The sequence below is a fragment of the Mastigoproctus giganteus genome, chromosome 5 (assembly GCF_048544385.1).
Source record: "Mastigoproctus giganteus isolate SK-2022 chromosome 5, ASM4854438v1, whole genome shotgun sequence".
Taxonomy (NCBI): Eukaryota; Metazoa; Arthropoda; class Arachnida; order Uropygi; family Thelyphonidae; genus Mastigoproctus; species Mastigoproctus giganteus.
The window spans coordinates 180,446,430-180,462,282 of NC_143579.1; the positions used below are offsets into that span (position 1 = coordinate 180,446,430).

Consider the following 15,853-nt stretch of genomic DNA (forward strand, 5'->3'; position numbering starts at 1 on the left):
GCGAAGCCACAAATACTCCAATCAGTATCCCTACTCATACCCCATTGGTCTCTATTGAAAAAGAACAATTAAAATCTCACTGTCTCAAAAAAAATGGAAGCGCCTACCAATAATATGGATGTATATGAGCTGCTAAGTAATGAGGAGCCCATTCTAGAACTTCATGCAGATGACACAATGGATATTGGACGCCCCACATTCCCAAAAAAAGACAGGAAAAAATGTCCCAAGAACAAAAAACAGTCAGACGAATCATCCTCAGCTAAATCTAAATAATGTATAACATCATACAATGGAACTGCAGAGGACTAAGTAGTCATTCTGATGACTTAAGGGATTTACTAGCTCAATTCAATCCCATAGGTGTATGCCTACAGGAAACTTTCTTGTCACCCCAAATGTCACCAAAATTCTCAAATTATATGATATACAGACGGGATAGGAGTTCAAACTCTCCCACTCGTGGCGGAGTAGCTATTCTTGTTAACTCTGATATTCCATCCAAGCCGATCCAATTGAGAACCACTCTAGAAGTTGTCGCAGCTCGTATTGCAGTTGGTATTTCACTTACCATTGTTTCCATCTACATTTCACCATCTGTACCACTTCTGCATTCAGAACTTGACAGCCTGATTTCACAACTCCCAACTCCAATTTGTCTCTTTGGTGACTTTAATGGACATCATCCATTGTGGGGGTCTGCTACAATGGATAGAAGAGGCAAATTGATGGAGGAATTCATGAACAATAATGATCTTAATTTATTAAATTCTGGATCTCCTACTTACATACACCTAGCAACAGGATCTGTTTCTGCAATAGACTTGTCAATTTGTTCACCCTCTATCTTTCCAATCATGACATGGTCAGTATTAACTGATCCCTTTAACAGTGATCACTTTCCAATTATTTGCTCACTACAAACAAGAGTAACTCTGAATCCTGTTGAACGATCCAACTGGCAGTTTAAAAAGGCAAACTGGGAAGGATATTCTGCCCAAATACTCTTAGACAGATGTTATGTTCAAAGACAACATATTGATGAAGTAAATACTTATATAACCAATCAGATTCTCACTGCAGCTAATGCTTCCATTCCAAAATCCACGCCTTATCACAAACACAGAAATAACTGGTGGAATACAGATTGTTTAATTGCCAAACAGGAAAAAAACCATGCTTGGAATAATTTCCGAAAGTATCCCACCACTAGTAACCTTATTTCTTATAAAAGACTCAAAGCGAAAGCTAGACAAGTTAGGCGGAAAGCGAAACGGGATTCATGGATTGCTTTTGCCTCAACCATTACCAAAGACACGGATACACGGGTCATCTGGAAAAGAATACAGGCATTAAATGGTAAATTTTCTCGGCTGCCCTCTCCGATACTTCATTGGAGAGGGAAAGATATTTCTACTCCTGAAGAAGTTGCAAATGCATTAGCAGAATCATTTGCAAAAATCTCAGCTTCTGCCACCTATGCGTCCACCTTTCAGAACATCAAAGCAGGTGCAGAACGGTATAAAATCAACTTCTTCACGCGCCGCTCACTGTCGTACAACCAACCATTTACATTAATAGAACTTCAAGAATCATTAAACAGATCTTCCAATAGCGCTGCAGGTCCAGATGGAGTTCATTACATTATGCTAAAGCATTTACTTGATGAAGACTTGAGAACTCTATTAATTTTTTATAATCGGATCTTCACTGAAAATGCCTATCCTTCTTCATGGCGCCATTCGTTCGTTATCGCCTTACCAAAACAAGGAAAAGATCCTTCCTGTGTTGAAAATTACAGGCCAATATCTCTTACGAGCTGATGGGAAAAATTTTTGAAAGGATGGTTCATACTAGACTCACCTACATCCTGGAGTCAGAGAATCTCCTTCCAGAACAACAATATGGCTTTCGGAAAAATAGATCAACGCTGGACGTGCTTATCAAAGCCGAATCTCATATCCGCAATGCCTTTGTCATGAAACAACATCTAGTCATGGTCAATTTAGATCTTGAAAAGGCATTTGATACAACATGGCGCCATGGTATTATTAGGGACCTTTACCATCTGGGGCTTCGGGGCCATTTGCCGGAAATAATTCAAAATTTCCTGCATTTGCGCTCTTTTCAAGTCCGATACAAAAACATCCTCTCTACATCTCACATTCAGGAAGAGGGAGTCCCACAGGGATCAATACTCAGTCCAACACTGTTTTCAATCCGAGTTAGTAGTATGACACGAGGTATCCCAAAAACTGTTCAAACGTACATGTATGCAGATGATCTCACCATTTCCTGTCAATCTCAAAGTATGAATACAATTGAACGGCAGCTGCAACTTGCCATAACCAAAATAGAATCCTGGACTTCACTGAATGGTTACAGACTGTCAGAAAAGAAATGCACTGTCACTCACTTTTGCAAGAAGCGAACTCTCCATCCCGAACCTGAACTGCAAATAAACAATACTCCAATCCCGCTTGTAAATACCGTTAAATTTCTTGGATTAATATTAGACCGCAAACTAAATTTCCAAGCCCACATCACTTATTTGAGAACTACTTGTTTAAAGCATTTGAATATACTTCGTTCAGTCTCATCTATGTCATGGGGAGCTGATCGGTGTACTTTGCTGCATCTCTATAGAAGTTTAATCCGTTCACGACTAGATTATGGTTGTCCAGTGTATGACTCTGCCAGGAGCACTACATTAAAACGGCTAAATATGATCCATCACAGTGCTCTGAGAACTGCGCTGGGAGCTTTCAGGACTTCTCCGATCCAAAGTCTATATATTGAAGCGCATGATCCCCCATTACACCTGCGTAGAAAAACACTACTGCTTCACTACGCTGCTAAGATCCAGAGTCTACCATCGCACCCAAGTTGGGAGTATCTCTATAATACTCGTTGGGATGCCTTCTATGAGAGCAAGCCAAATGAAAATAGACCGGCCTCTCTCAGGATCAGAGAGCTTGTTCAAACTTGGGATGTCAATTTAAATGAAATTTTCCAAGACACGACTACACCTGTTGCTCCTTGGACATATGTGTCTGTCTCTCAAGATACATACTTCCTCCAGTGGGGGAAAAATATACCTTCCTGCAATATCAGACAGTTACATTCAGCTCATGCTATGGACAACCATGCCTGTAAAATTTATACGGATGGTTCAAAAACTGAGAGTATGGTAGGTGCTGCGGCAGTTTTTCCTTTGTTTACAAGTTCAGCCACACTACCGCTTGCTTGCAGCGTCTTCACAGCTGAATTATATGCCATTAAGTTAGCACTTAGTAAGATAATTGAGCTTTCCATCTCATCTGCCATAATTTACACAGATTCTCTCAGTGCTGTCTCTGCCATAAGTAAGAATTCCTCCATTTCTCACCCTGCATTGAAACAGATTCATTCCCAGCTGTTCGCTTGCAGTGTGTCCAATCAGTCAATCAGTTTTTGCTGGATCCCTGGCCATTCGGGCATTCCGGGAAATGAAAGTGCTGACTTTGCCGCTAAACATCCTCAACCCGCTCTCTCACAACATCCTCAGGTTCCTTTCTCTGATTTTAAGTCTGTCATACGCAAAGCCTGCTATGATAAATGGTCACAGACCTGGAAAAGTGAAACTACCAATAAACTTTACCAGATAAAAGAAGATCCAAAGCTGTGGCTGTCTGGCTTCCGAAGAAACAGACGAGAGGAAGTGGTACTGGCAAGACTCAGAATTGGACACACTCACCATACTCATCTCTTTCTATTATTGGGTGAAAGCCCACCACAGTGCCCATCCTGTTAGACGCAACTTACAGTCCGACATTTCCTGGTTGATTGTCCCTTACATTCAACCATCCGGTCAAACACTTTTCAGTCTCTCTCTAAATTGAATATATCACCTGATTTATCTCGCATCTTAGGAAATGAAGCAAATATTGAAGAACTTTTATTATATCTAAAACATATTGGTTTATTCAGAAGTATATAATTTTATCTCCCTAACAATATGCTTTTTGTCAATTAACGATGAAGAGACACAATTTGGCCGTAGTAGCCCTTGTGTCGTTAAACCGAACTACAACAACAACAACAACACTAACCAACTACCCGCTGGCTAAAGGCAAATTTCCGCACGTCTATCCAACATCTGTCTTTCTTCAATTTGAATTTATGCCCTCTCAGGTGATTATTCTGAGCAAGAGGAAGAAGCCATCAGCATTGAGCATGCTCAAACCATTCAAGGCTTTATACACCTCTATCAGATCACCTCGCTGGTGCCTAGTCTCCAGACACTGTAATTTGCAAAACTTAAGCCTTTCTTTGTACGACTACTCCTTTGTTCCATTCACTAATCTTGTTGCCCTTCTCTGTACTCGTTCCAGCAGCTCTACATCCTTCTTGAAATGAGGCCTCCAGAACTGTATACAATACTCAAGGTGTGGCCTGACCATTGCCTTATACAAAGGAATAATCACCTCCTTATCCCTGCTAGAAAAATTCCTGTATATCATTGACAAGACACCATGAGCTACTCTTGCAGCCCGTCTGTACTGCTCAGAGAACTTCATATCTGCCTACACAATTACCCCCAGGTCCTTTTCATTCTCTACCACTATCAGTGGTAGTACCACAGAGTATATATGTTGCTCTGGGGTTCTGTTTCCCATATGTAGTACTTTACATTTGTCAATGTTAAACTTCATTTGCCTCCTCACAGCCCATCTGCTGAAACTTTCCAGATCCTGTTGCAGCAGCATAGTGGAGGCGCATTATAGCCAAAGTTGCTTATGCGCCATTAAACCCCCACAACAACAACAACAGCAGCATAGTGTCAGTAGTGTCCTTGACAACCCTGCCAACTTTGTATCATCTGCAAACTTGGACATTAAGCTTGATATACCATCATCAATATCATTTATAAATACAGAAAACAATAATGGACCCAACACTGAACCCTTAGGGACTCCACTAATAACATTAGTCCACGATGAGCAGTGGCCATTGATTACCACTCTCTGTCTTCTCCCCCTCAACCACCCCTTTATCCATAGCAGCAATTTGCATCCAATGCCACACTGCTCCAATTTGTGCAGCAGTCTTCCATGTGCAACAGTATCAAAAGCCTTTCTAAGATCCAAGTATATAATATCAAAGTTATTCCCTGCATCCAGTTCTTTTGTGACTGCATCATAGTATCCAATCAAATTGGTGAGGCAAGACTTCCCCTTAACAAATCCATGCTGTGTCCGAACTATAACAGAAGTCTTGTCTAGATGATCCTGCAGTGCTTCTTTAACCAGTGCCTCCATTAATTTTCCTGGAACAGACGTTAAACTCACAGGTCAATAATTACTTGTGTCAGCCTTTGATCCTCCTTTGTGAATTGGGATCACATTTGCACATCTCCAGTCTGTGGGTACCTCCCCTGAGTCCAAAGAAGCTCTCATAATTATGGCTAAGGGTTTGCTTACTTCCTTTGCTGCCTCCTTTAATATAACTGGATAGATCCCATCCACCCCGGGTGCCTTTCTTGTGTTTATCTTCAACAATTTCTCCTCCACTTTACTCTCAGTTATTACAAGATTCTCTAGCTTACTGCTAGAGTTGAATACACCTCTGGCATTTCCCTCGCTGAATAACTCCTCATGTGTGAATGTCGATGCAAAATATTCATTTAGTTTGTTAGCTACATGAGCAGGATCATCAACAGTTGACCCAACAATATCAAGTGGACCAATCTGATTCATCCCCTTCCTTCTAGAGTTTATATAAGTAAAGAACTCTTTGCCGTTTTTCTTTGCATCCCTTGCCAAAGATTTCTCGTAATCTGCCTTTGCCTGCCTAACCACCTTTGTAACTTGGTTACAGATCAACTTGTATCTATCACAGGCTTCTGTGTCACGTGTTAATTTATATGTATCCCATGCATTTTTCTTTTCTGTCATATGTCTCATTAGTTCATCTGACATCCATTTAGGCCTAAACCTTGAACAATATTTCTTAGTTGGTATGTAAAGCCTAGTAGCTTCCAAGACAAGTTCCCTGAATGCTTTCCATTTTGAATTTGCTGTTGGTAATATCATCAGTTGGTCCCAGTGTATAGAATTTAAATACTGTCTCAGACCATCGTAGTCGCCTTTACGAAAGCAATAACCCTTCCCCTTACCCCTGATGGTAGTTACCTCTTTGAGTAAATCCCACTTCAGCACACTGTGATCACTGCCACCTAGTGGTTCCTTTATCTGCAGATTCTTAATCCATGAAGAATCACTACTGATAATCAAATCAAGAGTATTACTCCCTCTAGTTGCCTCCCGAACATGCTGATGTAGAAAACAATCATCCAATAAATCCACAAAAGCCTTGCTAGTGTGCGAGTGACCAACCCACAAATTCCAGTCAATATCTGGGAAATTAAAATCCCCCATTATAAGATTCTCTGATGTACTGGCCCACTATTTCCCTGTACAGTTTCTTATTATACTCATCAGAGTCATTAGGCCTATAGCACACTCCTACTCTCAATTTTGATCTCCCAATGCTTATGTCACACCAAACTGACTCGACACTGCACTGTCCAGCGATGTAGACTGGCTTCACATCCTTGGATTTTATGTTTCTTAATTAATAGCATAACCCCTCCTCCCTTCCTATCCTATCTATCCGTGCTGTAGACGTTGTACTCCCCAAATTACAGTTCTGCATTCCTTATATCTGTGTGACACCACGTCTCTGATATCCCAACAATATCCGCCTTTGATGCTTTGAGCAATACCTCAAATTCATCAAATTTATTTACTAAACTCCTAGCATTGGTGTACACGCAAGTATATATGCATCTGTTTCTATTCTTAGCTACCCTAACACAACCCATGTGTTTATTTGTACCGCAATGACTCCCAGCAGTCTCTGAAATATCCTGCATCTTGTTTTTCAGGCTTCTGCTCATTCCAATAGAAGCAGTGCAAGAATCACTTTCACCTCTGCCAGTGGCTACTGTTAATCTATTAGTCTTTGTATACCCCCAAACTAGCAGTTTTCTGAACCCACCTAACACTGCCTCGATAGCATCAGCAAATATTCTTGCACCCTTTCTATTTAAGTGTATCCCATCCCTGTAGAAGAAGTCTCTCCTGTTAACAAGTACAGTCCAGGCTGAAAAAAAATTCTACCCCTTGCACAATCTTTCCAGGGCCGAATTGATTGACAAGGCTCTCATCATATTCATCATATACTCCCTCCTATCGTGTCTGGGCAGAGTTGCAGACACTTTCAAATTCAATCCTAATTCACGGCTTTTTTTCAACAGTGACCTATACTTGTTAAGTAATTCTGCCGGTCTCCTACTCTTGATATCATTAGTGCCAACATGTACAACTATATCACCTTTTGTGCCCTTAAAAGATGATATCCGTTCTACATTTGACGTGGTAATTTGGAATGAGCTTTTCCCTCTACTAGAAAATATAGGATGTCCACAAAGATTAATTAGGCCAATATTTGACTTGTATAAAAGACAAAAGGCCATTATCAGGTTAAACGGAGAATTGACAGAAACAGCAAAAATAGGGAGAGGAGTGAGGCAAGGATGCTTGCTTTACCCAGGTTTTTTTAATATATTTGCAGAATTAATCATTGAAGAAACATTTGATGGTAAAAAGTTAAGTATAAAGATAGGTGGAAGAACACTTAGCACAATCAAGTTTGCAGATGGTAATCCTTGCAGGTAGTCCAAGAATGTTATACAATATAATAAAACAGTTAACTAAGAAAGTGAAGAAATATGGAATGAAGATTAACACTAATAAAACAAAGATTATGATAAGTAAAAAGTCAAAACAATTTCACATTGAAACTGATTGAGAAAAAATAGAACAGGTAACAAAATTTAAATATCTGGGACAGATTATAACACAAGATTCATCTTGCCACAGTGAAATCGGCTCAAGAATTGCAATAGTAAAACAAACATTTAGAGGTAAAATCTCTTTACTAAGCCAAACAAATGTCACTAGACCTAAGAAAAAGAATTATGAAAACATACATTTGGCCAATTGCTTTGTATTCAGCAGAGACATGGACATTAAACAAAACCAACTTGAAAAAACTAGAGGCTTTTGAGATGTGGTGCTGGTGAAGAATGGAGAAGATTAGCTGGACAGAAAAATGAGTAATAACACAGTTTTACGTGTAGGAGAAGAAAGAGAATTGCTACAATGGATCGGGCACACCATGAGGCATAGTGGGATGTTACTGGATGTGCTGGAAGGCAAAATACCAGGAAAAAAAAAAAAACAAGGAAGACCAAAAAACACCATCATAAACACAATTCTGGAGGAAACTGGGCTTCGAAGCTATGCAGAAGTGAAACACCTAGCACAAGACCAGAAGAAATGGAGACAGCTCATCAAAGGGGCAAACCAGTTGATAGACTGATTCACTATAGAAGAAGAATTATTTTTATAATATATTTTAGTTCTTCAGCAACAGAACTCCTATTACAATATGAAGCCTATAACTTGACTTTTGGACATTCAACTTTCACACAAATTTTAAGGAATGAATTATATCTGAAAGTGGAGAATCGCCTGTAAAATGCTTTTTTTTTTTTTTTTTTAAGTCTAAAAGTCCTTTTTAATTACAGCTTTACAGTAGTACTCTTGTCTTCTGGCCACAATTCAGTGCACACAGGAAACTCCTACCTGTTTGGAATGTTCTCCAGATGAGATAAAATGAAGAATGTTCTCCATTCCAAAGATATAAAATATAGAAGGATAAAGACATATAAAGCATCTGCCAACTTCCTTTCTTGCAGAAGCACACAGGAATTCCACAATGCATATGTTATTTTGATTGGGACACCTTATACACCAGAATAACTTTCTTAGAGAGATGTCAAATGATGCAGGGCCTTGGCCATAAAAGGTGTTGAATTTTTACCATACCTATTGCATTTTATTCTATATGACATCAGGAGTAACATCCAGAAGAAACTGGGCCTTACGAATAAAAGTGATATCCAATGCTCTTAGATACCAGGGCCACTCTTAAATCCAACTCCACTGGGGAGCACTTCCAAGCATGGTTACAAAGCAGACTTAAACTTCTCATAAACAGATAAAATCTCCATGCATCAAAACAGTGGTCTGTTTGGGACTTAAGTAAGTTTGTTTTATATACAATTTCACATAAAAAAAATTGCACCACTATGAAATTTTTTCCAATAAAATAAGGAAATTTATATATGATCCATCATTATTCTCTTCACATCAGGTCATCACAATTTTGAATAACAGCTGCTTTCTCTTACAAAACAAAAAAAAATACATTATGCTATAAAAAGTACTGGGACACCAATAAATATTCACTAACAAGCAATAACATCATGTGCAATTTGAGTGAATTAGGTCTGTAAATCCTGAATAACTCATGCTAATGTCAGGATGGGAGCAGTTCCAAATTAACAACAGAAGTTTAAATTTATTAAAAAAAATTTATCATCTACATCTGTGAATATTCAATATAATGCTTTGTTCAATACTCCTGTTACAGCTAACATCTTAGATGTTAGATTCCTTCTAATATCTAAGATGTTAGAAGGAATTTAAATAAGAATTCTGAATTGTATTTCATTTTAAAATTTATAAACGTTTTTCAATGTGTTGATTAACCTTTTTAACCATGTGCAATGAACTTTTTGTGATGGTAGATCGCAGCACATTTTGAAAAAAAAAAAAAAAAGTTGATCTCATCACAAATTAAGTTGGCCACCCCTGAGCTAGTGTATGATCTTGCTACCTCTACTCCACAAGATAGTGACTGGAGAGAGTCTGAGTAATGTGTATGTGGGGGGCATTGTCAAGGCCACGTTATGTCAAAGATCTGGGTTCATTACTTCATACTGCAGTTCCCCACACTTTTTCCTACTATTGAATACACCATGAATTGTCAAACTAACATAGTAAGCTTATCAGCGAAAATATCTTAGCCTCCCAAACACTTCCTAGTTCATTTCACAAATATACGTGATCTCAATGATGTCCATTTCCAATCTGCCAAACCCCACGTACTTTTTCTGACAGAATCTCAGTTACCAATTGATTCAATTATTGCTCATCTCAGTTGCCCAAATTATTCGCTTTATGATTCCTTTCGCCTCAATGGTAGTAGTACTTGTGCATATGTCCGTTCCGATATACCCTGTCAGACTTGGTAATTTGGAATCTCCTCTTTTTGATCTTCTCTGGCTTAAAATTCTTCTACCTCATTGTGTCAAATTCATCTGTTGACTCTACCGTTCTTCCAACTCCACTAACCACTTGGAGCTCTTTGACTTGCTCTCTTTGCAACTTGACTTTTTCCAGTCCAACTTCCCTAACAGTGAGGTAATTTTCCTTGGTGTTTTAATGTTCACAACTCCAGCTGGTCGAGATGCTGAGGCTTTTGCAATTACTTTTGCAATTACACAGATTCTTCATTTACGTACAAGGATACCGGACAATCCTAACCGTACAGCCAACACACTTGATCTTTTTCCCACAAACAACCCTTCAAGTACACGGTCGAAGTGAGTGGTCCTTTAGGCACCTCAGATCACAACTTAGTGATTGTCTCTTCTCCAATGGAGCCTTTATCGTGAGGCTATAGCCTCATATTGTTTGGCAATACAAGAATGCAAAATGGGATGACTTGTGAGATTTTTCTTCTTTTCCTTGGTCGGATTACTGTTTCAAAACTTTTTTATGCCAATGTTTGCTCAGATCACATCTGCGAAATTATTCTTGTAGGAATGGAATCCTTTATTCCACACTCCACTTTAAAATCTCGTCCTTGATCTAAACCATGATTTTCCAATAAATGTGCTAAGGCTGTCCAAGAGAAGAATGCTGCATATCGTAATTGGCTTGTTTCCAATTCTTCAGTTTCATTTTCTGCCTACACCAAAGCTCGCAACAATTGTAAAGCAGTTATTAATCAGTCCAAAGTAGATTCAGAACAGACTAAAAGTAGAAAACTTACTTCTTGCCCTAATGGTAGCCGACCATTCTGGTGTCTTGCCAAAGCTATTGGCCACAACTTTTGCCCATCTCTGCTCCCACCTCTGTCAAAACCAGATGGTTCTGTTGTCACTTCAGCCAAGGTTAAAGCTGACCTGCTAGCATCCCATTTTTCTTCCAACTCATGTATTAATGATCTTGGTAAAACACCTCCCACCATTCCAAACACGCTCCATTCAATGCCTCCTATGGTCTTCCATCATAGGGATGTCAGAGGGATTTTGACGAATCTTGATGCTAAGAAAGCTCCAGGTCCTGATGGTATTTCTCCACTTGTTCTCAAAACCTGCACTCCTGTTCTTTGCCACCTTTTTTCACTTTCTTATTCCAAAGGCGTTTTTCCTTCTGCTTGGAAATTTGCTCAAATTTCCAAGCAAATTGGATGAGAGGGATAGGTGACAAATCCCTCTCATCCAATTATCATCCCATTGCAATTACTTCTACTCTTTCTAAAGTAATGGAGAAATCACTTAACCGCCAACTCTTAAAATATCTAAAAACCTTCCGTCTGATCGATTGCCAGTATGGATTCTGTCAGTGTCAATCCACTGGTTGTTTGTTTGTTGTTTGGATTTTAGGAGCATTAGCAACTAAGGCCATATTGCTCCGAGGATATGCGGTGGTCATTCCCTGACCTTTCCGCATCCTCCGTATTTGGTGGTCACGGGCTCGAACCCCGGTCTAATCAAGAAGCGTGTGCTACGCACTGCTCTTGCCCACCTGGCTACGGAGGCGCCAATCCACTGGTGATATTCTAGCTTATGTTACTCATTTATGGACAAGTTCAATGGAAATGTTTGATGAAACAAAAGCAGTTGCTCTTGATATCTCAAAGGTTTTCTATCGTGTTTGGCATAAAGGTCTTCTAAACAAGCTTTCATCTTATCATCTAATGTTTTCCAACTGTTTTTTTGTAATTGGTTATCCAGTTTCCTCTCTGATCGCTCACTGAGGGTGATGGTAGATGGTGCTCTGTCTTCAGCTTCCCCACTAATGCTGGTGTCCCCCACTCTTTTCCTCTTGTATATTAATGACCTTCTCCCATTGACTGGAAATCCTATCCATAGTTTTGCCGATGATAGCATATTGCATTCCACTTTCCATTTTGAGAAACCTTGCCCTGCTCAATCAGTTTCAACTTCTCGAATATCTGCTACCCATTCCTTAAATGCCGATCTCCAGGTAATTCTCCAGTGGGGCAAAGACAACTTAGTTGATTTCAATCCTTCTAAAACTCAGTCTTGTTTTATATCTCGCAAAAAGGATTCTTCTGGTCCTTTGCTTATCTTTGGTAACATTCCAATTTCTAGGCAAAATGATATATCTCTTTTGGGGATTACCCTGACTTCTAATCTCTCTTGGCACATGGACATTACAAAAATTTCTTCCTCTGCATCTAAAAAACTTGGTTTTCTCTTTCGTTCTCAGCGTTACTTTTCTTCCAAACAGCTGTTCACTCTGTACAAATAGTAAATCCACCCTACCATGGAATATTGTTCCCACATCTGAGGCTGGGCCCCTAAAACCTCTCTCTCAGGCATCTAGATTCCATTCAGAAGAGGGCAGTTAGGTTAATTAATGACTCCTCTCTAACAGTCTCTGCACTCACTGTCTCATAGACAGTACTGTTTCTGCTGCATGTCTTTTCTACAGACACTTCCATGGGCACTGTTCTTCTGAATTTGCTTCTATAATTCCCGCTCTGTCTTTCAAAACAGTCCGAATATGTGCCGCCACTAGCCAACATCCATTTACTGTCCAACTTCAAACTCACAGAACCAACTTTTCATCTTTCTCGTTTATTCATTCAACTGCCGTTTTCTGGAACAACCTTCATATTTATTTCCTGAAAATTACAGTCTACAGAAGCTCAAGTCTAATGTCAACAGATATCTTCTTTCATCTTCTCAACGTCCAACCCAAGCACAGTACTATAGGTTCTAATACCTCTTGTGTTTGGGGTTTTCATAAAAAAAAAAAAAAAAAAAAAAGGAAGTGATCCTGGGCATGCTGTTGCAAGATCTGAAATCTTATTGAAGCAGGAGTAAAAATGTATTGGGTCTTGGTCTCTTAACCACCAGAGTCCTTGTTTACAAATTTCAATAGGTCAGAGCACACAGTAAACATGCCATATTCCTATGGTGTTAGTTCTGAACCTAGGCTGTAGGCACCGAACTGGAGTGATGCCAATGTGGAGCACCACATGCAACACTGGGATGTCCCTTCAACTTGTACAGGTACCCAAGTCGAGGAGATTTGCCAGGCAGTGTAGTTGCAAGTAATGTAAATTTTTCCAAGTGATATACTGAATTCTTTTTTAAGTGAAAGCTGGTGCATAGAAATGACACTTTCTGCATAGATTAGTAAATGTAATAGTGGCAAATAGTGTGTGTGTTTGTGTATATGAGATAATTTTGAAAACTGTGATATTTTTGAATTAACTAATTTAAGGATTTAATTATAACTTATTTTTAATGTTAATATGCACAGATAGTGATAAGCACAGACATATATACTTACAGTTTAAATTTGGTGGGGCAAGAATAATGGTGATTTCTCTACTAGTAAAATTTAATTCTCTAATAACATGGCAAGCTGTAAGAGGTGCACCCCCCCCCTTATCATAACAACATGATAGTTATAATTAGTAATAATTAGTATTCAGTACCCCTTGTGTTAAGCTACATGATGAACAGAAGGCTGCATGAAGGATGTGAACTGAGAAAAATAGTTGTAATTGGAGTAAAAAAAAAAAAAAAAAAACACTTATAAAGAGTGATATTTTTAATTGACTATAATTTTTGTTTAGTGAAAAAAAAATGTTAGGTTTTTACTTTTACGTGACCACTTCGGGGGGGGGGGAATTCAAGCAAAAACTGGTCATTGGCAGGGGTACTGGATACTAAATTTAACCAAAATATGCTCAATTTGCAATTTTTATGTTATTTACTTGCAGGAAAGATTACAACCATATTCTGTACAGAAGTTGAATATTGTTAATTAATAAATCTAATATATTATTATTGCATATTTATTTTTCTTTCATTTCTGGGCATGCCAGTGATGCTATACAAAAACTAAATTCGGAAACGACGCCCCAAATAATAAAAAAAATTAAAAAAATGCTGAAAAACAAACTCATTTTTGAATAGTTATTTTAAGTTTTATTAAATTTTAATACAAAAGGTGATGTTTTAGAACTCTCGTCGAATCCTGTCATCAGACCAGTACACGAGCTGACACTGGTCCTCACTTCTTTACTGTCAAACTAAGACGGAAGCATGGCACATCCAAGTTTGGCATCAGAGTGAGATGGTATCAACTCATGTATTGGTCTGATGATAGGAATCTGGAAGACTTGAAACATCACTTTTTTTATTTATCAAATTGAGGGTGGTAAAGTCAAATTAAGTCACACATTCAAGTTTGAATTATTCACGTAGTATGACTATATCATTACGTTATTTAATTTATGGATAATCGCCGCATATCTTCCCCAAATTACAGTTTCATTATCTGCATGGGCTAAAGGGGCAATAGCCCCTTTCATGATCAAAATAATGTGGAATTTTACCTGGCCCACCGATTATTACTAATATTACAATTGACCTCCCCCCCATCCTATTATAATCATGAAACAGTAGTGTGAATTATACGCATTATTACCCACCTTCTCATAATCTTCTCCTCGTGACTTAAGTGATCCAACCGTTGCCTTTTGCGAATAACGCCAGGAGATAACACTTCATTTTCATTTTCGCTAGAAGAGGAAATACTGTGGTCAGTTATATGTGTTGGTGGCTGTGCAATACTGGTCCAAGTTGCCTTCTTCCTTAGGGCGGCTGGCAGAGTAGTAATGACAATTGTTTTTGGAATTGCCATTCGGATATCACCTAGACAAACACTATATGATATTGAGATTTTCTGAAAGTTACCAAAACTGTAAACAACAACTGTAACCTCAAAAATATAAAACTTTGACGTCTTCGTGTCATCTCATGGCAGTCCGCTATCTTCCGCCTAGTAAAGAAGACCGTGGCACAATTCGATTGGACAAACACAACGTTTACGCAGGGACTGCAACTTCCCGGAAACATCGCGTCATTTCGGTGACAGCGTGGCTAGCAGCTGTTTTAGATTTGAAGTGTAACCACATATTGTATTTCTGATGCAATACTTTTCATTTTTACAAATACAGTACTGTATAAGCAAACATAAAAAGAGCTAGCATTTACTCATTCATAAAACTACTGGAAAAACACTATAATAAAAAAAAAAAAAAAATTGTTGAATTCTTCAGAAAGAGAACAGTCATTCCCAGTTTACTGTCTTAAATTTTTTTCTCGTGGCGACTACTAAGAAAATGAGATTCCGTACTTCGATAAGTCATTCTTAGTATAAAATCTCACTACAGTAATTGCCTTCTTAATTATGTATGTTATTACGGCAGTTTATTATTATTATCCATATGGTGCAAGGAAGCCTGAGGCTTATGCTGCACCCGCCAAAAAGAAATTTTCTAAATTACCCTGAGAGAGAGAAAACAAGAGTCAGAAGTAGAAAGGAATCACCAAGAAAGAGAAGAATGATGATATCCAGCTCAGGACCCTGGGTGTGCCAGCCCATACTCACCAGTTGTGAGCCCCTGGGGTTTCAGGTGCATCAGCGACTACGGCCATATTGCTCCGTATAATACTGTCTGTAAGCTGAATATGTTCTGTACTCGCTTTTCTGCTTGCTAGACTAAAGACCCAAGTTTCCGGGAGAAAAAAACATGTTTCGCTCGCCTGAGACCGACTAACTCA

General features: G+C 38.8%; 1 protein-coding gene across 1 annotated transcript in view; it reads right to left on the minus strand.

The window, feature by feature from the left end:
• Xbp1 (X box binding protein 1) overlaps window positions 1-15,155 on the minus strand; it is an 89,897-nt gene extending 74,742 nt beyond the window's left edge. The window contains exon 1 of the mRNA XM_090374284.1: window positions 14,719-15,155. Within this exon, the coding sequence (XP_090230410.1) occupies window positions 14,719-14,930 (212 nt within the window). The 5' untranslated portion in view covers window positions 14,931-15,155. The remainder of the gene's footprint in view (window positions 1-14,718) is intronic.
• Between the last annotated feature and the right edge of the window lie 698 nt (window positions 15,156-15,853).